This window comes from Cnephaeus nilssonii (assembly GCF_951640355.1).
Source record: "Cnephaeus nilssonii genome assembly, chromosome: 5".
Classification (NCBI taxonomy): Eukaryota; Metazoa; Chordata; class Mammalia; order Chiroptera; family Vespertilionidae; genus Cnephaeus; species Cnephaeus nilssonii.
The window spans coordinates 72,146,734-72,170,519 of record NC_137076.1 but is presented as its reverse complement, the minus strand read 5'-3'; the positions used below and the strand labels follow the sequence as shown (position 1 = coordinate 72,170,519).

Below are 23,786 nucleotides of genomic sequence, written 5' to 3'. Positions count from 1 at the left end.
CCATCTAGTGCACCAAAAGGTTGCTGGTTCCATTCCAGGTCAGGGCACATGCCCAGTTTTCAGGCTTGATCCCTGGTAGGAAGAATACGGAAGGCTACTGATCAATGTTTCTCTCTCTCTCTCCCTCTCCCCCTCCCCCTTCTTCTCTCTAAGCATGTCCTCAAGTGAGGATTTAAAAAACAACACAGAAATATAAAAATAGATTTAACAAAAAACAAAAACAATACTTAATTAACTTATTTTCCTCATTGATGTTTGGCCAGTTTCTTTTCATGAACTAGTTTATTTCCTTGAATTATTAACATATAACAAATATTAATCCCCAGGCCTGGTGGTGGTTTGGGATTGTTGGGTTTTTTTATTGATTGATTTTAGTGAGAGAGGAAGGGTAGGAGGGGGAGAGAGAGAGAAACGTCAATTTGTTGTTCCACTTATTGATGCATCCATTGGTTGATTCTTGTATGTGCCCTGACCGGGGATCAAACCTGCAACCTTGGTGTATCGGGACAATGCTCTAACCCAGTGGTCGGCAAACTCATTAGTCAACAGAGCCAAATATCAACAGCACAACGATTGAAATTTCTTTTGAGAGCCCAATTTTTTAAACTTAAACTTCTTCTAACGCCACTTCTTCAAAATAGACTCGCCCAGGCCGTGGTATTTTTGTGGAAGAGCCACATTCAAGGGGCCAAATTGCTGCATGTGGCTCACGAGCCGCAGTTTGCCGACCACGGCTCTAACCATCTGAGCTTCCCCGGTTGGTTGGTTGATTTTTGACACTCTAAGGTGTCACCAGTTGATCTCTAGAGGGAAAGTATCAAAAACAAAATTAGATCAAAGTATCTTGTATCAAATTCTTTGATAGGAGAAAGTATCAAAACAAAATTAATATTTAGTCACCTTGTTTTAGAATTACCCTAAACACTCTCTTAAAAGCAACAGGCACAGGTACAGGGTAAACCACAGGTGTCCTCCAGCCAGTTTCACTGGAAGGAGGGACAGAGCCAGGCTCTGGCAAAGGGAGATGCTGACAGCTGACAGGAGTCGGGCCTCTCGCAGGAGCTCCTTCCTGCGTCGTCAGCCTCGTGTACGCGTCATCTCGAAAGGGACAGTGTGGGGGCCAGGCTTCCTCCTGTAGGAGGGCTTTCACTCCGTTTCAGGAAATGCGGCAGACTAGGGGCCAGTCTTAACTTTCAAGTGCTGCTTTGACCTGATGAGCTTGAAAAGGCTGCCTTAAAGGGGGACAGTGTTGGTGGAGTGGCTTCCTGCGGGCGGGTTTCCCCTTTATGACTCCTTCCTGCTCATAGACGCAGTTTCTAAGGCAACCAGGTGCCCCGTAACGTCATAGGCTGGTAGTGCTGCCCACCACCCGCCCCCCCCCCCCCCCCGCCCCGGGGGTGAGAGTCGAGGACACCTCTGGAGCCGGAGCTGCCCTCCTCGAGCACGCCCCCGGCCTGGCAGCAGTGACGCCCTCTCCCAGCTGCTCCCTGAACGTTAGCGAAGGTCTGACTGACATCCGTCCCCTGTCCTGACAGAGAGAACGACATCACCCCCGTGCTGGACCACACTTTCTGTGTGGAGCACAGCGCGTTCGGGAGGATTCTTCAGCACGAGCTGAAGCCCAACGGCAGAAACGTCCCTGTCACAGAGGAGAACAAGAAAGAATACGTCCGGTAATGTTCTGGGGGCCCGGGGGGTCGCCGGTGGGGCACCCAGGCGCCCGGACCGTCCTGGGCGTGGCTGGGTTCATGTCTGGCCTGTGGAGGCTCCTTTGCTGCGTGAGGTTTGCTGTCCCGCCAGCTCTGTGATCAGAATCACGGTATAGAAGAGACTTCCCAAACGTGGGGTTCGGCAGTAGGAGCTCTTCCTGGGGCGTCCTGGTGACGGGAGAGTAATGACCCCAGAACCCCAGAGGGAAGGACTGTGAGGCCACCACCCAGGCCTTGTGTGGAGAGAGGAGGAAGCCCAGCCGTCCCTGAGATCCGTCTCCAAGAAGTCTCCTCATTGTAGTCTGTTCTCCCACCGCTTCAGGCAAATAAACCACTAGTGGCAGCTTAGAAACTGGGACATCTTGCTCTGGCCAGTGTTTCTCAGTGGTTAGAGCGTCAGCCCATGCACCGAAGGGTCACAGGTTCAATTCCCAGTCAGGGACACCTGGGATGCAGGTTTGATCCCTGGCCCTGCTCTGGGTGCATGCGGGAGGCAACCAATCGATGTGTCTCTCTCACATCAATGCTTCTCTCTCTCTCATAGGTAGGTAGATAGATAGGGATATATGATATAGCTATCCCTCCCCCCTTCCTCTAAAAATCAATGGAAAAAATGTCCTCAGGTGAGGATTGACAAAAAAATAGCAACATGGGTATCTCTGTGTGCTCCAGCTGTCAGACTGGTGTTTAGTTCCAACCCCGGGACCACCTGGCGGCTCCCGATGGGCGCATCCTGCACTTTATGTTCAAGTGTACTTTCAAATTGTGCCCGTTGCTGGAACGGGCCAGGGTGAATCCTACTGCTGTTCTAGCAATGAAGCAGCAGTACCAGGCCTGTAACGTAGGTCTGGGCTTCCATCTGGCGGTGTCAGGGCGGCCAGGTGGCAAGGTGTGAGACAGCAGATGTCAGAACCTGCTCCTGGAGGAACGTTTTTCATGAACCATTGGTATTGCTTCCAACCTGTGCCTTTTTCTTCCAGGTTATACGTAAATTGGAGATTTATGAGAGGAATCGAAGCCCAGTTCTTGGCTCTCCAGAAGGGGTTTAATGAGCTCATTCCTCAGCACTTACTGAAGCCCTTTGACCAGAAGGAGCTAGAGGTGCGTGCTCCCCTCGCTGGGCCAGGGCAGGGCTGACGGCGCAGGGGGGGCCCGTGTGTTGGTTTGCACCCTGCTGCAGAGTGAGGCCGCACTGGAGTGTGGGGGCTCCCGGGGGAACACAGGGCTGGCACGAGAGGGGCATGGAGGATGTCTGAGCCGGTTAGGAGAAGGCCAGGTGTCTACATGGCGGCAGGGAGTCGGCCGCCTGGGGCCTGTTCAAGGTGCTCTGTGGCTTCTCCGGTCTCAGGTCTGTAGCAGGAAGAGTCCTAGCCCTCCTGAGCCGGGCGTCCCCTCAGAGCCAGGAAGCTGTCTCGTTGCCGCCAGCTTCTCCCGCACGTCAGCTTTCTGTTTTTATTCTGCTGTTACTAGACTTAGACCACAGTTTACTGTCTTCTACTCGTACTTCATGTACTTGAACACAGCAAGGCATTCATCTCTTACCCATCTGTTTGGTGCCAAATGGCTCCAGGCTTTACAGTGGTCCTCACCTCCGCCCAGTGCGGTGCAGGGGGCAGCCTCCTGGCGGAGCAGCTGCGGAGAGGACCTTTTAAGCGAGTGGCAGAACCGCACACACCCTCGCTCCAGCCCCTCTCGGGCTTCAGCTCCCCGTGTCATTGCCTGAGGGTCGCTGGGACGTGGCCCATCCTGCACTCAGCTCCGGGCAGTCTTGCCAGTGGTTCTTGCTCCCCGCGTTCTCCCCCGGGCAGCGCAGAACCAGCCCCACAGGCCGGGGGGGAGCGCCCTCAGGAGCCGCCAGGTGGTCCCGGGGCTTGGAGACCAGCCGGTCGTGGCAGGAGCGCTGTGCTTGGGGCATCCTGTTGGTCTACCTCTGTTCTTGTCTAACTGTGTCTGCTTTATTTGGTCATGGTTGCTTCTTTGCACTGGGAACCAACTTTAACTCCTTTCCTGTGCTGGGACCGGGGAGGCCTGTCATGGCGCCGGCTGTACAGTTAGAAATGACCACCTCTGACCCTTCCCAGCTGATCATCGGCGGCCTGGACAAGATAGACCTGAGCGACTGGAAGTCCAACACGCGGCTGAAGCACTGCGCGGCCGACAGCAACATCGTCAGGTGGTTCTGGCAGGCGGTGGAGACCTTTGACGAGGAGAGGAGGGCCCGGCTCCTGCAGTTCGTGACGGGGTCCACCCGCGTCCCCCTCCAAGGCTTCAAGGCTTTGCAAGGTGACTGACGTGGAGGCGGGGCCAGTGGCAGCACGTGGGCACAGGCGTGTGGGAGACCGGAGTGTGGAGGGGTTGGCTTCCTGGACTGCCTCCTGGGAGCGCTGTGACCTGCGGGCTCACAGCCAGCGGTCAGCCCGGCCGAGGGCCCACCCGCCAAGGGGCACTCTCTCCCGGGGGCGGGCTCTTGGTTGCCGTCTGTCTGCTGTCCTGCCCCACGCTGAAAGAGCACACCCAGAAAGAGCAGGAGAGGCTGTCCGCAAAACAAAGCCCAGCTCTCACCCTGCCCGGTCCCCGCAAGCCCGGCACTCCGCTGGTGGGCGGCCCGCGGGCCCAGGTCTGTGGGCGGCAGCACCCACCCAGGGCTGAGAGGGCGTGACTGAGCCAGGACGGCCCCGAGGAGCCCGATGCCCCCCCCCCCCCCCCCCCCCCCGTCCCCTACAGAACTGACTGGCAGAGGGAGGGCACAAAGAATGGGTTTGGGGGAAAGAGGGCGCTTTAGAAGTGTAGGACGGATTCATTAGGGGACAGGAGCGAGGGCCTGGCCCACGCACCAGCAGACCGAGCGCCACGGGGTCGTTAGCTCCGGGGTCCCGGCCCCGGCTTCCTGAGCGGCACACGTGCGCTGCTCTGGGAGGCTCCCGTTCTCCCCGTCTGAGTGGCCGCGGATGGAGGGAGGAGGCGGCTGTGGACCGAGGGGTCTGTGCCTCGGGAGGAGGTTGGGGGGCTCGTGGTCAGCCCGAGCAACGGGGAGGGTCCTCGCAGGCTGTCCCTGGGATTGGTATGATTTTAGATTTTTGTCACTTGATAACCCGATAGCCAGAAGGATTAAGGTAAAGAATATGATAAAGTTTAGAAAATTGACCTTGGCATATTAATAGTGACAGCAGATATATTCCATTTATAAAACATTCTCTGCACTTTCCCTATTTTACGGATTTCTGAGTGAGAGCAGTTACTTCCGTTCCCGGGGCGTAGGTCCCAGGCAGCGTGTCTGTTCCTTTCTCCACCTACCTCTGCCCTCTGCCCTCTGCCCTCTGCCCTCTGCCGCAGCTCCCCTGGCTGCCTGTCCCGCTCTCCTCACACACTGCTGCTCTCTGCCGCAGCTCCCCTGGCTGCGTGTCCTGCTCTCCTCACACACTGCTGCCCTCTGCTGGCAGCTCCCCTGGCTGCCTGTCCCGCTCTCCTCACACACTGCTGCCCTCTGCCGGCCGGGCCTGCTCGCTGACCATTTCTGTGGAAAGGGAATCCCTGGTGGTTTAGGACGGTTCCCTTCCAATACCCCCTGGGGCGTCGGGGGCTCTCCCCAGGCTTTGCTCTGTGCCTGGGGTTTTCTAAACGCCTGGCGTTAGTCGCGGGGTGGCCGGCAGTTGCCTGGGGCGGCGGGGTCCAGGCTCAGCCTCTGAAGCGCAGTAACTAGAATGTTGTCTGTAAGGTTCTACAGGCGCCGCAGGGCCCCGGCTGTTCACCATCCACCTCATCGACGCCAACACAGACAACCTTCCGAAGGCCCACACCTGGTAAGGACAGCTCGCTCTCACCTGTGCCTTACGGTACACGCAGCGCTGGCTCTGTGCCGGGTCCCAGGCACCGCGGGCAGTGGGACGGCGGGCAGTGGGACGAGCACTTGGCAGCAGCCACCTGCGAGGGTCATCGGAAGTCTCTTCCGGAGACCAGTTCTGTCGTGAGATGGGCTCCCGTCTGGCTTCCCTGGGTCTCGCTGCATGTGTGCGTGTGCACACGTGTGCCGTCAGCAGGGCGAGTGCAGTCTTTAAGTTGGACTCACTGGTCTTCCCTTGGCTGACCTTCCTGGGGCCCCATTTCCCGCTCAGAGCTCTGCCCGTGACGATGCACCTGCTACTGAAAACTGTAACCTCAACATGAGCCTTACCTGTAAGGGGTTCTTTCCTTTGTGGTTTAAAATCAAAGGAACAGCCACCTCTAGGTCAGAACCAGTCCCACATGTCGATGCCTTGTTACGTGCTGGCAGGATCGGGACTGGGAGCCCCAGGATGTGGGTTCAGGTGCCGGTGACAGCCCGTGCCTTCGGGCAGGGTCCGTGGTGTGCTGAGAGCTGTGAGGCGCTGCCAGGACTGAGGGCGCCGAGCCCCGGGCGGGTGGCAGGACGGCGCGGTGCACGCACCAAGGCCACGCTCCTCCTCGGATGCATTCCCTGTAACAGTTAGTTCAGTGCTTGGAGTGAAACGGGTGTGAGAAATCTGACGCTAAAGCTCCCAAAGAAAGGCTGCGACACCACCCACCGGACTCTCTCTTGACAAAAACCATCCTCAGTTCTTGGCCCTTAGTGATTCAACAGGCCACTGTGTCCTCTGGGTCACCGTTTGTATTTTTTATTTGTTGAGATAATAGCTACTTCGGAGGCGTCTTTTTTTCTTTCTTTCCACAAACATTGGAAATGGACTTCCCATAGAAATACTGAGTTAGAAATGTAAGACTCATTTGATCCGTCAGACATTTGACATTTAATAGTTTTGCAGGGAATTTTCCAGACGGCCCGTCGGGGGCTCCGTCGTCACCGAGGAGCAGACGTGCAGCAGGTCGTTAGTGGTGACCTGTGTGGCTGCCAGCCACGGCTGATCTGCAAAGGTGGCGTCCTGGCACCGCCTCATTCCTCCCCACGACAGACAGCAAATAGGACCAGTTTGATAGCTTTGTCCTGATATCCCCAGGAAATAGTTACTTAGTTTTGCTTTGGTTTTAAAGATCTTAAGATTTATTTTGCTGTGTGTGTGTGTGTTTAATATATATGTTATTGATTTCAGAGAGGAAGGGAGAGGGAGAGGTAGAGAGAAAACACCACCGATGAGAATCATTGATTGGCTGCCTCCCGCACGCCCGCTGTTGGGGATTGAGCCTGCAACCCCAGCATGTGCCCTGATGGGGAACTGAGCCGTGACCTCCTGATTCATAGGTCCTCACTCAACCACTGAGCCACCCCAGCCAGGCTGCTGTGTGTTGATTTTTAAATGTTTGCATTAGAAGAAGAAAAGTGCAAAGGGGAAGTGTCCACTCACCACTCCTCCCACCCCTCAGAACTAGGGAACAGGGGCCTTCCCCTCCTCCTTCCCCACCGCCCACAGAGGCACACACGTGCACACACAGCTAGCTGGCGGCTGAGGATGCTCTGTCCTGCCTGCCCTGCCCTTGCAGCAGGACCTAGGCCCAGACTCTCCCAGCAATGACTCTCGCCCTTTTGTCCTGTTCCAGCTTTAACCGGATCGACATTCCGCCTTATGAGACTTACGAAAAGCTCTACGAGAAGCTGCTGATAGCGGTGGAAGAGACCTGTGGGTTCGCTGTGGAGTGAGGAGCAACCAAAGGCAACAGATTCTAGCTCACGGCCACCAGACCAAAGCCTGCCGCTCTCCGCGCGCCTGGAGCGGCTGAGGCGCTGGGATTCTAGAGGACCTGGGAGGGCTCTCCCGCCGCGGTGTTGGGAGCGAGGGGCAGGGGACTTTGGCTCATGGCTCCCACCCACCTTTCCTCCTTTATGACAGTACTCCCACCCCTCCATCGCCCATCCAATAAAATGCAGCCAGGTTTAGATCTGGCTTCGCTCACACAGGATATTCTGCTCCAGTTGTAACATCTGGCCATAGGCTCACTGCCCTGTGGTCTTTACAGGAGGATCTACCGAGTCATGCACTGAGCTCAGCCTTCTGCGCGTTTGGAACTGGTAGCTACGCTAGCGATTCTGTCTCAGAACAGTCCTGAGGCCCCTTTCCAGTTCAGCAGCTCACAGTCCAAATTTCACATCCTAGCAGCCTGCTCTGGGTCTTTACAGCAGATTAACTTCCACCTGAAAACTTACCGTAAAATACATGCTCCCTGGGATGCTGCCACGGCAGGAGCTTCAGTCCTAAACGTGCTTCCCTTTTTGAAAGTAAAGGAACAGGGGCAGCGTTAGCTGGAGGCCAGGGCATTTCTTTCCAGGGTGACCTGGTTGAAATTTTTGTTTTGCGTAGAGAAAAATGATCTTTCCTTTTAAGAGTCCTTTTTGCCACATTATCTACCCAGTTTGAACTATTTTCCCAGTAGAAACACCACAGAACAGAGCTCCGAAGCCGTGGCTCCGGCACCGCCGAGTTCAGCTGGGCCACTCGGATACTAACAAACTACTATGCGGAAATTGCTAACAGCTACGCTAATAAACAAAATTCTGTTATGATAGCTGCTGGTTTGGTGCAAACTAGCTTAAAAGGGAGAGAGGGAACAGATAACCTCAATGACCGAAATCCACCCCAAGTTACTATTTTACAAAGAGAGGTGTGGGTGTGACCCTGACAGCAGAGGGGAGACCCATTTCCCACGTCAGATGGCGCCGCTGACAAATGCTACTTGATTTACTTGCCCTGATGTCTTCATGTGATGAGCAAGGCCAAAGCACGCCGAGACCCTAGGTCCTAACGCCGTTCTCCAGTTTGCACAAAAGTTTGGACAGTGTTGTGACAAGCAGCTTGATCCCAGAGAGCTCAGCTCCGTGAAGAACAGCGGCAGCCACAGGTTTTCCCGTCCGGTTTTTTGTTGTGTTTGTTTAGGGGCAAGTACAGGGTCATTCATTAGCAAGCCGTTTCACTGGTGAAACGTCCCTGTTGAGGCTTCTGAATTAGCCGTTGGGATCCAGCTGTGGGTCAGGTGGGTTTGGAAGGAGCGTTTGGCCAGCTGTCCCGCTGTTCTGTTGTCACTGACGCCGGGCCGCAGGGGTGTGGAGGCACACCAGCTTCTGCATCTCGCTGGGGTCCTTGGCTTGCCCTAGAGGCAGTCTGTCATTTGACATGGGGGTGCTCAGAGCTCCCCCTGCACAGAGGTTCGTCCAGTTTGTGGGCACGACGGCCAGCTGTGGATTCTGAGAGCTGACTCTGGGCTACTTACTGGGGCTCAGATAGAAGGGATGTCACGTGTGACTTGCCGTAGAAGGAAAACATAGTCCAGTCACTAAGTCCCGGCCGAACTGTGGCTTTGTCTCCAGGAGTTCCGCTTGGTCCCAGTGGGGCTTGTCCTGTGCCTCATTTTCCCCGAGGCTTTCTGAGGGCATCCTAGACGCTCAGTGATCCCATCCGGTCCTCGTCACCTTCTTCTGGAAGGAGGAGGAAATGGAAAGGACCAACCTCCCACCAGGTAGGCCTCTCTCCCGTGAACCTGCCGGTGGGAGGAGGCGAGGAGCCGTCGGGCTGGAAGGCCTCGGGCCAGAGCCCGCAGCGCTTGGGCGGGAAACGAGGCTGCAGAGGTGGGAAGGACTTGGAGGCAGAAGGTTGCATTTGACTCGTGTATAACCGCCTTCCTGCCGTCGGGAGGAGCCCAGGAACAGCCTCGGAATCGGCACCTGCCGGCCCCGCCTGTTCTCGCCGGTCAGGAGATCCAGAGGGTCATGTCTGGTCCTCCGGGAGCTGCTTGGACACGAGCTACCTGCCCATAAGGCCTGGGTCTCTGCTTTTGCACTTAACTTGCCCGTGGGCACCTCGTCAGCCGAGTGTTACGAGGAGCCTGAAAAGCAGACCCTCCCAGAGCTCCAGTTTACTCTTGCCAACAGGCCTGCCTGTGCGTGGCATTGCACTTCTAGAACCTTAAATACTGACACTTGTTTGGGCCTTTTGAACCACCCAAAGAACAGTGTAGCGAGCAATTGGTAAACGCTCCCAGGACTACACTCTGGGTCTGCAGGAGCCCCTGCACACGCCTGCTCTCCTGTCCCTTCTCGGGAATCCCAGAGGCCACCCGTCCCGCGCCTCTGCCCAGATGCTCCGCCCTCACCAGCCGTCAGCAGCCGACCCTCAGGGATGTAGCAGACCACCCTCTGCCAGCGCTTTAGGCGGGACCGCGAAGGGGCTGCTGTGGGGGAACCCGCCTGCCGAGGGCGTTGTGGCCCTGGGTCCACATTCAGGTGCGATGGTCCTGAAGCTGAGCTGTCAGGAGGGGCCTGTGAGAGAAAGGGCCCGCCCCCCCCCCGCAGCCAGGTGCGCGCCACACGGCAGCCTTCCCGAAACATAGTATGAATTTTTAAAATTTGTTTATTTTTGTTTCTCAACCACTTTATAATGTATTTAATTTATTTTGTAATGTCTTGTTTTTAAGTATTGCTGCTATCCTTGTTATTCTTCCCACTGTTTTTATTGCTGATTTATTTTGTGAAAGTTGTACACTAATGTTCTGTTTTATGTCAAAATCAAAAGTATTTAAAGAAATACTAGTTCTATTTAATGTGGTTATGGAACCAGCTGGAAACACAAAACAAACAGCGACTGTACAGCAGGCTGGACCCGGGAGGGGAGGTTCATTTTGTTACATATGCAATAAACTCACGACTTTACATGATGGGCATCTGTTATTTTGCTGTGGAAATGAGGTTCCAGTCTCTTGCCCGCCCACAAGCAAGGAGGTCAGTGGTCAGAAGCCCAGGGAGGGCCTCCTGCAGAGGGCGCCGCGGCCGGGCTGAGTGCTCCGGGCAGGCGCGCCGAGCGGCCGGGCTGTTGGCTTCTCTTTCACAGCTGGTCATGTTTGTTGGTTTGGGATTTTATTTTTATTCTTAATATATTTTATCACAATAAACGATGCATCACATAATATTTATCAATTTAACCATAAGTTCATGAATATATGACCCAGTGGCAGTACATACATGTCACAGCATTGTGTAACCATCACCACAGCTATTCCCCAAACCTTTCCTTTCCTTTTTATTGAACTTATTGGGTGGCACTGGTTACTTATACAGGTTGCAGGTGCACAATTCCACAACACATCCCCTGCACCCTGTATTGTGTGTTCACCACCCCGAGTCAAGTCTCCATCACCATTTGTCCCCCCATGCCCTCCTCCACCTCCTCTCCCCTCCCCCAGCAGTCACCCCACTGCTGTCCATGTCCATGAGTAGTTTTTTTCTTAATCTCTCCACCCCACACCCTAAAACCTTTCTATCTTCTCAAACTGAAACTGTGCCCATCACCAATAACTCCCCTTCCTTCCTCTCCCCCAAGCCTTGGTAACCTCTATTCTACTTTCTATGAGTTTGCCTATTCTTCATATAGGTGAAATCATACAATATTTGTCCTTCTGTGTCTGATTCATTTCACTTAGCATAATATTTGCAAGGTCCATCCATGTTAGCGCATATATCAAAGTCTACCTTTTTTTATGGCTGAGCAATACTCCATTGGAGGAATATACCACATTTTGTTTTTCCATTCATTTAATGAACACTTGGTGTGATAAGTTAATTTTATGTGACAACTTGACAGGGCCATGGTACTCAGAAAAGATTACAGACTGATATCTTGAGTCTTCTTTAATTTCTTTTAAGCAATGTTCTGTAGTTTTCAGTGTAGAAGTCTTTTGCCTCCTTGGCTAAGTTCAGTCCTAAGAATTGTATTCTTTTCAATGCTATTTTAAGTTGAATTGTTTCCTTAATTTTCTTTTTGGATTGTTCATTGTTGGTGTGTAGAAACAGCTGATTTGGGTTTGCTGATTTCATTTATAGTTGTAACAGTGGACATGTATGTTCTTCAGGGTTTTCTGCATAAGGATCATGTCAATAAACAGATCGTTTTATTTCTTCCTTTCTAATCTGATGCCTTTCATCCTTGTCTTGCCTGATTGCTCTGGCTGGGACTTCAGTACTAACAGTGCTGAACGGAAGTGGTGAATGTGAGCATCTCCTCTTAGGAAAAGCCGTCAGTCTTTCACCATGGGGTGTCACATCAGCCGTGGGGTTGTTCATCTGTGGCCTTTATGTGCTGAGGGCGTTTCCTTCTGTTCATAGTTTGTTGGGTGTTTTCATTGTGAAAAGGTGTTCAATTTTATCAGATGATTTTGCTGCATCAATCAAGATGATCATTTGATTTCCCCTCTTCATTCATTTATATGGTATATTACATTGATTTATTTTGTATTGAATAATCCTTGCATTCCAGGAATTCTACTTTGTCATGATGCATCATCCTTTTTATGCTGTTGGATTCAATTTGCTAATATTTTGTTGGAGATTTTACATCAGTGTTCAGGAGGGATGCTAACCTGTCGTTTCTTTGTGGTGTCTCTGGCCTCATGGACTGAATGAGGAAGCGTTTCTTCCTCTTCGAGCTTTTGGAAGAGCTTGGGAAGGGTTGGTAGAATTTACTAGTTACGGTCCTGGGCTTTATTTGTTGACAAGTTTTTTACTTCTGATTTAATCTCCTTGCTCATTATAAGTCCATTCAGATTTTCTATTTCTTTATGATTCAGTCTTGGTAATTTGTGTGTTTCTAGAAATTTTCATTTGTTGACATTTCATAGTACAGTTGACCCTTCAACAAAATAGGTTTGAACTGCATGCATGGATCTACTTCCTGAACAAAAACCATGCATTTTATTTGATAAATATATTGGAAAAATTTTTTGAGAATTCCTTAACTACTGTGAAGCAATTGTATTGAGTACACTAGAACCGTGGTCGGCAAACTGCGGCTCGCGAGCCACATGCGGCTCTTTGGCCCCTTGAGTGTGACTCTTCCACAAGATACCATGGCCTGGGCGAGTCTATTTTGAAGAAGTGGCGTTAGAAGAAGTTTAAGTTTAAAAAATTTGGCTCTCAAAAGAAATTTCAATCATTGTACTGTTGACATTTGGCTCTGTTGATTAATGAGTTTGCCGACCACTGCACTAGACCATTATAAAGCAGTCATATTGCTGCTTCTTTGTTATCAATGGATAAATCACCATACTGTAAGTGAATATAATTTTTTTCACATTACCTTTTCATTTTTTATGTCTGTTAGTAATACCTATAACATTTACAGTATTTTATATGACAACATAGATGTACTTACTACTGATAGATAATTCATCTTATAAGCGGACAATGTAAACTTACAGTATTGATAAATACAGTACAGTAATGTAAATGAGTTTCTCTTATGGTTTTCTTCCCTTTTTTGGCAAAACTTTCTATGTAATCTTTCTTTTTTGTTATACATATTTTTATTGATTTCAGAGAGGAAGGAAGAGGGAGATAGACACATTAACAGTGAGAAAGAATCATCAATTGGCTGCCTCCTGCATATCCCACACAGGGGATCGAGCCTGCAACCCGGGCATGTGCCCTGACTAGGAATTGAACTGAGACCTCCTGGTTCATGGGTCAATGCTCAGCCACTGAGCCACACCAGCCAGGCTCCTTTTTTCTTTTTAAGATTTTTTATTGACTTAGAGAGGGAAAGAGAGAGAAACATGCATGTGAGAGTAGAACATCTATCGGTTGCCTCCTCCACACTCACTACCTGGGATCGAGCCCGCAACCTGGGCATGTGCCCTGACCAGGAATCAAATCAGCAACTATTCGGTGCATGGGAGGATGCCCAACCAACTGAGCGACACTGGCCAGGGCCCTTATGATTTTCTTAATAACATTTTCTTTTATCTAGCTTACTTTTTTTATATGACCACAGTATATAATACATATACAAGATTTGTGTTAATTGACTGTGTTATTGGTAAAGCTTCCGGTTAAAAGTAGGCTATTAGTAGTAAGTTTTTGGAGAGTCAAAAGTTATCTGCACAGCCCGGCCGGCATGGCTCAGTGGTTGAACGACAACCTATGAGCCAGGGGGTCACTATTCAATTCCCGGTCAAGGCGCATGCCTGGGTTGCAGGCTCAATCCCCAGTGTGGGGCATGCAGAAGGCAGCCGATCAATAGTTCTCTCTCATCATTAATGTTTCTCTCTCTCTCTCTCTCTCTCTCTCTCTCTCTCTCTCTCTCTCAAATCAATAAAGATATATTTTTTAAAGTTATCTGCAGATTTTCAACTACACAGGGGTTAGCGCCCCTAACCCCTGCATTGTTATGTGCTCTCATAATCCTTTTTATTTCTGTAAAATTTGTAATTACTGTCCCCTCTTTTCTGATTTTAATTTTTTTAAATATATTTTATTGATTTTTTACAGAGAGGAAGGGAGAGGGATAGAGAGTTAGAAACATCGATGAAAGAGAAACATGGATCAGCTGCCTCCTGCACACCCCCCTACTGGGGATGTGCCCACAACCAAGGTACATGCCCTTGACCGGAATCGAACCTGGGACCTTTCAGTCCACAGGCCAACGCTCTATCCACTGAGCCAAACCAGTTAGGGCTGGTTTTAATTTTAATTTTTCTTATTGACTAAAGGTCTGTCATTAGTTGATTTTATGTGTTATTTTTTGTAAGAACCAACCCTTGGCCTCAGTGATTTTTCTGTTGTTTTTCTCTTCTGTTTTATTTATCTCTGCTATAATATTATTTCCTTCCACTGTTTGCTTAGAGATTTAGTGTTTTTTTTTCATTTTTTATCTAGTTCCTTAAGGTATAAAGTAGACTGATTTGAGACCCTCTTCTTTTTTAATGTAAGTAAGCATGTACAGCTATAATTTCCTTCTTACTACTTTTAGTTTTGATATGCTATAACTACATTGTCCTTTATCTCAAGACATTTTCTATTTTCCCTTGTAATGTGTTGCTGAATTTACACATATTTATGAATTTCCCTTTCATTATTGATTTTATTCCATTGTGGTAAGAAAAAATACTCTGTGTGGTTTCAATCTTTTAAAACTTCTTGAGACTTGTTTTATGGCCTAACATACATTCCATCTGGAGAATATCCCATGTACATTTGAGGGTATGTGCGTTATGCTATTGTTGGGTGGAGTGTTCTGTGTATGTCTGTAGATGTAGTTGGCCTGTGTTATTCAAGTCCTCTTTTCCTTACTGATCTGTCTGGGGGTTCTAACCTACTGAGAGTAGGTTATTGAAGTCTCCTACTGTTATTGTAAAGCAATCTATTTTGCCCTTCAGTTTTTCAGTGTTTGCTGTGGGTCTTTGAGTTTATCTTAGTTGGAATTTGAGTTTCTTAAATATGTACATCCATTTTCTTCTCTAGCATTTCTTGCAAGGCAGGTCTGTTGGTAATGAACTCCCTCATTTTCTTATTTCTCCCTCATTTTCAAAGAACAGTGTTGCTGGGTATAGAATTCTGACAGGTTTGTGTGTTTTTTCTTTCGTCAATTTGAGTAAATCAACCACTGCTTTGTGGCCACCAAGATTTGTGATGAAAAATATGCTGGTAATCTTATTGACAATTCCTTGTGTGTGACAAGTCTTTTGTGCTGCTTTTCAAGAATCTCTTTGTTTTAGCCTTTTGACAGTTTGATTATAATGTATCTTGGTGTGTCCGTGAGTCTATTCTACCTGAAGTTTATTGAACTTCTTGGATTTGTAGATGTGTCTTTTACAAAATTTTTGAAGTTTTCAGTCATTTTATCTAAGTTCATTGTTTCTTTCTTCTGCCTGTTTAAACATGCTTTTGAACTCCTCTAAGGAATTTTCACTTCAGATGTTGTACTATGTATTGTTTTCCTGTCGTTGTCTGCATCTTTCTTTAGTTCTCTGAGCAGCTTTCAGGTAGCTGTCTTAGTCTAGCAAGTCTGCTGTCTGTGCTTCCTCAGTGACGATTTTTTGTGACTTGTTGAAAAGTGAACATTGGACCCTTAGATTGTAACTCTGGAAATCAGATTCTCCCCAGATTTTTGGTTGGTTTATTTTTTCACTTGTTAGAAGTGTCTCTGAGCAGCCTAAGGTAGAAAAGCTTGAGGTTTTCGCGGGTCTTTCCTGAGCCTGGTCTCTCCCTGGGTAGAGGAGGTTGCTAACACACACGTTATCTCACCGTTTCCATAGACCAGGACTCCTGGCACAGCTCCGTTTGGTCCTGCGCCCTCGGCTCACGGGGCTGCACCAGGGAAGACCCTCTCCAGCCCTCGGGTTGTTGGCAGATTCATTTTCTTGCAGGTTTGTGACTAAGGGTCCTGGTTTGTTACTAGTTTTTGGCTGTGAGCCCACCTTCAGTTCATACAGGTTGTCCGTGCAGTTGCTTTTGAATATCCTAATCCTTCCATGTTTGGGGAGAAAGAATAGAACAGCTGCGTCTGTTCTTTTAAACCCTTGGAAGCTTCTTCGCCTGGTGGGGGAGCAACATGGCTGCCTGTCCCTGTGTCTGCACCTCCCGGGTCCAAAGCAGCGATCAGAACACAGAACCCAAGGCTTGGAGGACAAGGTGCACCGAGAACACAGGCGTGGACACCTGCCACGGGGCTGGGGTGGGGTGGGCAGCCACGACTGCACTAAAAGCTCCCAATGTTCAAATAGCCTCCGGAGTTCCAAAATAATTCTACCAGATTCTGCAACTGCACCTTTTGTCTGAACGAGAGAGACCCCACCCGCTCCCCTGTGATCAATGGTCCTGGTCTGTCGCCCCCTCCCCGTCCCCGTGTGTCTGTGGGCTCGGCCCCTGGGCTCGGCTGTCTCCAGGTGGAGCTCGTCGGGGTTTTTCTACCATCGCAGCCACAATACCGTCAGGTTTTTAAACAAGTCGGTATACCTGCCTGTGGCCCCACACCTGCCCGGCCACTATCTTGCTGGCTTTTTAAAAGCCTGCTCTCTTGGAACTTTCTAGTTTGTTCCTTCATCCTCTCCTCCACCACCACAAGCACTGGCCCTCACACAGCTCCCTTGTCTTCTGTATTTCACCCGGCGACGAGATGCAGACACACACACTGCACATACACCTATGGATTGCTTTTCCTTGCCAATGCCCTCAAGAGGCAGGTGGCGTCGCTGAGAGCAGAGGTAGCACCTGGGATTGAACTCTGGCTTTATAAGGTGACCTTGCACATGTTACCTAACCTGTGCCTCAACTTACTCTTTTGTAAAATGTGGAGCACAGCACCTTTCGCCCAAGAACATTGCACCATTAAATGTGTTCGTCAGTGAAGTGCGGGAAACCTGGCCTGTTGGGCAGGGGTGCTGGGCAGGCACTTTTCAGAGCCAGAGCTCCGGGCAGAGACGCAGCCCTGGCCGTGACCTCCCTGGAGACCGGGCAGCGGAGTCCGGAGTTTGAATCAGCTCCAGTCCGCAGCTGTGTGACGGGATGGACGGGGTGGGGCGGGGGGCGGGGGGGGGGGGGGGGGAAGACATTGCTTAACTCTTGAGCCTCCATTTCCTTACCTAAAATTAGATTAAATGAGTCAACTGATACAGCAACACAGATGACCCTCAAAAAAGAATCAGATGAAATGACAATGCGGAACAGGCTCCCCTTCTGGGGAGGGGGTGTCTGGGCAGGGCCTCAGGGAGCCCCGGAAACGCATGGTCTGGGCGGCAGTAAATGAGTGAATAACGTCCGCCAGTTGCTCACTGCGTGAAAGAGATGAAGGGCCAACCTCAGCGCCGCAGCCACAGCCTGGGAGGGCAGGTCTCCTTGGCCCCACACACTCCACCACCCACAGAAATGTCTGCACCAATGCATGGAAAACATATTTGCCAATAATACATCTGATAAAGGGTTAATTTCCAAAATATACAAGGAACTCATACATCTTAACAAAAGGAAGGCAAACAATCCAATTTAAAATGGGCAAAGGACCTAAATAGACACTTCTCCAAAGTGGACATACAGAAGGCCAAGAGACATGCTCAAAGTCACTAATCATCAGAAAGATGCAAATTAAAACAACAATGAAGTATCACCTCACACCTGTCAGACTGGCTATCCTATCTAATAAAGAGGGAATATGCAAGTTGATTGTCACACCATCACAAAGATGCAGCGCCCATAGCCACAAGATGGCGGCACCCAGTCCCCTCAACCCTGCCGGAGTCCCATGGGGAACTTACATGCATAGCCCATGGACACAGACAATAGTGTGGTGCAGGCCTGGGAGGGGTGGGTGCAGGGTAGAGGGGGTCAATGAGGAAAAAAGGGGGGACATCTGTAATACTTTCAACAATAAAGAAAATTTTTAAAAATTAATAACAATCGTCTATATCATCAGCATTTCATTTTAAAAGAACATTTACCATCAAAATTTTTCATAATAAAATACTATAATTTTGATTGTCCTTTATGAAAACCTCACTTTGGTAAAGTGATTTTTTTTTTCCTGCTGATGGGTAAAAACTTTAGCCCCGGCTCACAGCGGTTCATAATCCAGTGTTTGTTAGCCCTCGTTTGACCCTCTTCCCTCCCCAGTTAGCGGGGTCATTAGCCAGGGTGGCCCGGGTGCCCGTCAAGATGCGCCTTCCTCTTCCCTCCTGAGGTGCCCACGCCTTTTGCAGACTGCCTCCTGGTTCTCCCACGTTTCTTGAGCCCCACCTTTTCCCTCCAGACCCAACCCATCTTTTGTCTCCCATAATCCCCTTTTTATATTATTTTGTTGTTGTTGTTGTTAATCCTCACCCGAGGATGTTTTTTCCATTGATTTTTAGAGAGAGTGGAAGGGAGAGATCGAGTAAGAGAGAGAGAAACATCAGGGTAAGAGAGAGACATCAGCCGGTTGCCTCCTGCATGCGCCCTGACTGAGGCCAGGAACTGAGCCTGCAACCCTCGCTGCTCCAAACACTGAGCACACAGGCAAAGGCTATTTAACAGGCTTAACTCACTTTACTTTTCTTGTATAAAATATAGCCCAGACTTGGCACAATACTCTCCAGGTCCATGCATGCTGTCCCAAGAGAGCAGGTGGTGCTTGCTTACCCAGCATAGGGCCGACCACTGGCACCTGATCCGACTTCTAGCCTCCACAACTGTCCTGGGTTCAGGACGGCACCAGGAGAGAACCCTGGACTCACCTCCTCCCCAGCACACACGGAATCAGCAGCTACGCATGGAACAGCTTCCCATGAAAAAACTAAATGGCTGAGCGATGCCTACACATCCGAGAACGAGCGAGGCCCACCGCCCCGGCTCAGCCACACAGTCCGTGTGAAGGAACTGAAAACAGTTTCTCCTGAGGAGCCAGGGGTCTGACCCCCACATTGGGTTTCCCAACTTTTAATTAACACCTGCACCTGAAAGACCAGGCCCCAGAACATCTAGGTTTCAAAACCAGCAGCTCCGGCCCAGGAGACCGAGAGGCACACAATGAACTAAGAAATGGCTCCTCGGGCCCGGCGTGCACTTACCTGCCAGCGCTCCGCGCGGGGACAGCCCCAAGGTGTGCAGACTCGATGAACCAGGCTCCATCTTCAGGCATCAGCGTGGGGCGGAGGGGCAGGCACCTAGTAACGCACATCTAGGGCCTCGCCTCTCCGATTCCCCCCTCAGGCTCCTCAGCAGGTGGGCGCATCCCTCTCCCAGCTCGGAGGCCCCAGCCCTCGTGCAGCGCCAGCCGTTCTCCACACCTGGCCTCACGTAGGCAATTTGCTGACCATCAGCCGCGTTAAACAGGAAGGAGCCGCCTCTTGCTGGACTCAAGGCTTCATCAACTGTTCTTAAAACTATTTATCTTGTTAAGTCTAGAGAGACTGAACATTTTTATTTAAATAACTATAAAAATCATAAGGAACTGATTTCTGTAGGTTCTGTTGGGAGAGCAGAACAGGGTTTAGTTGGGACTTTGTCTAATTGTAGGAACTGGGTAAACGTGGCGTCAGCACAGGTTCTGCCCGTTTTCCTGATTCACTTGATCATCTAGGTCGGCCTGCAGGAAGTTCCCCCACACGTCACAGCCGTGTACGCGGGAACTGTTCGCTCCTGTGGCTGTGCAAGGCCGGCCTTGGCGGGCAGGCTGTGTCCCTGGGTCAGCGCTGGGGAAGACTCCGGGGGCCAGAGGCCCTCCTGGCTCCCTCTCCTTTGCCCATGGTCCCATGGACTGCCAGTGATATTTGATTCAAGAAGCTTCCTCCGAGGTGGGAGCTGCTATTTCCCTAAGTGCAAATAGTTACACTGCAAATTGCTAATTTTATTAACCAATGTAACCAATTAATAAAAAATAACCAATTAAGCCCTAGCTGGTTTGGCTCAGCGGGTAGAGTGTCGGCCTGCGGATTGAAGGGTCCCAGGTTCAATTCCAATCAAGGGCACATGCCTGGGTTGTGGGCTCGATCCCCAGTTGGGAGCATGCAGGAGGCAGCCAATCAATGATTCTCTCTCATCACTGATGTTTCTCTTTCTTTCTCTCCCTCCCTTTCCCCTCTGAAATCTATCTATCTATCTATCTATCTAATTTTTTAATCAATTAAAAATGTTATAGCCCTAGCTGGTTTTGCAGTGATTAGAGCATCAGCCCACGGACTGAAGGGTCACGGGTTTTATTCTGCTCAAGGGCATGTACCTGGGTTGCAGGCTCAATCCTGACCCCAGTTGGGGCACCTGCAGCAGGCAGCCAATTGATGTCTCTCTCACGTGGACGTTTTGTCTCTCTCTCCCCCTGCTTTCTACTCTCTCTGGAAATCAATGAAGAAAATATCCTCGATGATCTTCATGTCCTTGGCCCAGCGGCCCGGCCTGGTGATGGGGTCCACGCCTTGTCCTCAGCCTTGCCTCTGTGAGCTCCATGGCCTTGGCCCCAACCCCAACTGTTACCTTGGCTGGCCACAACCTCTCTCCCTCTCCCTCTAAAATCAATCTCTAAAAACATTTTTTTAAAAAGTTGGTTAGAGCATCATCCTAATACACCAAGGTTGTGGGGGTTTGATGCCCGGTCAGGGCACATGTGGAAGGCAGCTTATAGATGCTCCTCATATTGATATTTCTCTCTCTCCCTTCCTCTCAAAAAATGTTATATATCTCACATACCCTTGGGTAAGGATTAAAAAATAAATGTCTAATAACAATACTTAACCTTGAAATCTTGTTTGGAGACGCGGGCGTATACTGTGTGTGGGGTTCCCCCACAAACGAGCCCTTTTCCTGACCTTCCTCAGCCGAGGGCCCAGCTCCCAGCGACACCGTGTTCAGGTGAGGAAGCCGAGGTTCACGGTCCCGGGGTCACTGGCTCAGCTCCCAGTGCAGGTCCTCAGTCTTGCCACTCACAGACGGAGCTCAGAAGACCCCCGGTTGGTTTTCCTAGAAACCAGTCAGTGTGCCTGGGCAGGCGTGGGCGAGCCCTTCTCACCAGTGCAGACTCGACTCCCTTGACCCGAACGCCATTCCGCAACCACCACGCTGCGCGCTCCTCCCAGAGCACGAGGCACGCGGGGCCCCAGGCTCGCAAAGCCCGAGCACAGTGAGGCCGGGAGGGCACAGCGGAGGCCTGGGGCACAGGGCGCTGCTGCCTGCGGCCGTGTCCCCCGCCGCGCACACAGGTTACACGGCAGCAGCCTGAAATACGGGAACCAAGCCGAGAGACCAGATTCCTGGGCACATCGCCGGTCAGGACCAGCATGCTCAGGACCATCACAGACGTGCTGAGCGCCTGCTTCAGAGCCGGCTCCAAGCCGAGACCCCGCCCAGGAAGGACACATGGAGAGGGCCGCGCGGGCCGGGACCTCCAGCCCCCAGGGGCCAGGGGAACATCCAGGCCCTCTGAGGAAACACCTCACAGAAACAGGCATTTCAACACGTAAGGGACAACACCTCCTTTTATAAAATATTTATTCTAAAAAAATCACACTGTACAAATTTAGATAGAACATTCTCAATACTCGTATTTATAAAAATGTGAACACAGACTGGAGCTAACAAACTTCTGTTGCTGCTTCTTTTTAAATTAGGAAGAAGTGATTTTTTTTCAGGTACAATGATAGTAAGTGTCTAGCAGACATTCAAAGAGCTGGCCGACAGAAGCTGAAGTCACCTGCCGGCTGCCCCGGGGGACGAGGCTCGGTGAGCCTCCCCGTGCTGGCCACGCAGCATGGAAGTTTGTGCTTGGGTGAAACCAGCAGGATTTGTTCATAATTCCTGTTTCTCTAACCAAGCGGGTTTCTGTACAGCTGTCACAAAGGTCTGTACAGAGCACGAGCTCCTGTCGGGTGTGACTTCTGAGAGTTAAAAAGGACGTTCCGAACTGTTTCCTACAGTTCGGTCTGTCCGCCCGCAGACGGAGGGGGCGAGGCATTCACAAACCCCAGGCCAGGGAATCCTGGTTTCTGACAGGTTATTTTAAAAGCTTCGAGTTTCAGCTCCAGCATTTCGAGTGGCCTCACCCCCATGGCTCAGCTCCCTCTACACTGACTTCACCCTCTTTCTCACGCCAGCGAGCAGGGAAACGCTGTACCGCGGGAGCCTGAGGACCCAACGTCCGATGGACAAGGCAGAGGCGGCGCGGGGAGGCGGTGCGGGAGCCTGAGAGGCGGCCTTCAACTCCGGGGTGGGAGTGGCCGTGTCACAGCCAGGGGTGCCAGGCGGGGTCCATGCGGCACAGGTTGTCCAGGCTGTTGGCGGCGGCCACCAGGGTGTTCACTTTGCTCTCCCCGCCTTCAAACTGGGCAAGGTTGTGCAGGCGGGTCATGATGGCGGTGACAGCTTTCTGGACCAGGGAGACCAGCTGCTGACTGTCCATGTTCTCTGGCTGCCCGGCGGCCGAGAGAGGAGAAGAGGTGTCCTCCTGTGTCTTTTTGTGCCAAGCAATGATCTCGTCCCGAAGCACAGTTTTCAGGATGCCGTCCACCTGTGCGAGGAGAGAGAGAAACGCTCACGTTCAAGCAACAATGACCAGAGGGGCAGCTTCCCACCGAGAGCCGGCTGGGCCCGGCGGGCCTGCCTCCCAGGGGCGGCGAGGAGTCCGCAGGGCTGGGCTCTGCCGGTGCTGGCTTTCCGCCGGCAAGTGTGGTCCGAGCCAGCCTGGTGGCCGCCCGGGGCGTCTGGGCTGAAGAAAGAGGCACGGGCAGGAGGAGCCCACGTGCAGCTCTGCCACGGGCAGGGAGCCACTGGAACGTGTCCCAGGGAAGGAGCGCAAAAGAACGGAGGTGGAGTCTGGGGTGCGCATGGCAGGAGGGAGAGGGAGTGCCTGGGGCGAGGGGCTGGAGAGGGCAGGAAACCAGAGGCAGGACTTCGGTACGGAGATCACCAAGGAACGACAGAAGGCCATTCAAGAGAGGGACTGACCACGAAGCTTGCACCTCTTCATGAGCGGAGCATCCAACCAAAACCACGTCACAGTCAAAAGAATGCAGAGCACCCAGGACCGATCAAAAGTAACTTCACACTAACACGCTGACGGTTTTATCCCACGGTATTGGGCGCTAACAGCTTGTGTTTTAGAAGAGATTCCCATACAGAAGGGTCTGATTTAGCTTACTGTAAAGGCAGTCACTACATTTAGGCTGTGGAGACATTTTGGCCCCGAGTTTGGAGAAGGCCCAATTTCTCCCCATCTGCACCAGCACAGCCTACGCACTGAGCAGCGTGTGGCGTTACTCCAAGCTGTCACAGGCCCTAAAATAAGGAGCACCTTATTGCCAATAAAGTAACAAGCAACAAGTGCTGGCAAGGATGTGTTCTGTTGGTGGGATTGCAAACTGGTGCAGCCACTGTCGAAAATAGTATGGAGTTTCCTGAAAACATAATAGATCTACCATATGATCTAACAATTCCATTTCTGGGTATTTATCTGAAGAAATCCAAAACACTAATTCAAAAGTATATATGCACCATTGCATGTCCATATGCATATATACATGTTCACTGCAGCATTATTTACAATAAGCCAGAAATGGATGCAGCCCAAGTGCCATCGATAGACAAGTGGGTAAACAAGTAGTGGTGCATATATACAGTGGAATATTAGCCACAAAAAAGAACAAGATCTTGCCATTTGCGAAAACATGGATGGACCTAGAGTGTATTATGCTAAGTGAAATACGTCAGACAGAGAAAGACAAACACCACAGGATTTCACTTATATGTGGAATCTAAAAAACAAACAAACAAAACAGAAACTAACAGATACCAAGGACAAACAGATCACGGCCAGATGGAATCGGGGCTGAGGGGCTGGTGGAAAAAGTGACGAGATTAAGTAGCACAGATGGGCAGTTACAAAATAGTCACAG

General features: G+C 50.9%; 2 protein-coding genes across 14 annotated transcripts in view; one reads left to right on the top strand and one right to left on the bottom strand.

The window, feature by feature from the left end:
- The window catches only part of SMURF1 (SMAD specific E3 ubiquitin protein ligase 1), an 83,870-nt gene extending 73,548 nt beyond the window's left edge, over positions 1-10,322 (top strand). For 4 of the 6 annotated variants that reach the window (XM_079773225.1, XM_079773222.1, XM_079773220.1 and 1 more), the window contains 5 exons: positions 1,536-1,673; positions 2,690-2,810; positions 3,791-3,992; positions 5,425-5,509; positions 7,218-10,322. In XM_079773225.1, coding sequence (XP_079629351.1) covers positions 1,536-1,673; positions 2,690-2,810; positions 3,791-3,992; positions 5,425-5,509; positions 7,218-7,317 — 646 coding nt within the window. In that variant the 3' untranslated portion in view covers positions 7,318-10,322. The remainder of the gene's footprint in view (positions 1-1,535; positions 1,674-2,689; positions 2,811-3,790; positions 3,993-5,424; positions 5,510-7,217) is intronic. The other 2 variants (XM_079773224.1, XM_079773221.1) reach the window with 1 other exon arrangement.
- An 11,048-nt stretch (positions 10,323-21,370) lies between these two features.
- TRRAP (transformation/transcription domain associated protein) overlaps positions 21,371-23,786 on the bottom strand; it is a 122,364-nt gene continuing 119,948 nt past the window's right edge. For all 8 annotated transcript variants that reach the window (XM_079770444.1, XM_079770448.1, XM_079770449.1 and 5 more), the window contains exon 71: positions 21,371-22,402. In XM_079770444.1, coding sequence (XP_079626570.1) covers positions 22,118-22,402 — 285 coding nt within the window. In that variant the 3' untranslated portion in view covers positions 21,371-22,117. The remainder of the gene's footprint in view (positions 22,403-23,786) is intronic.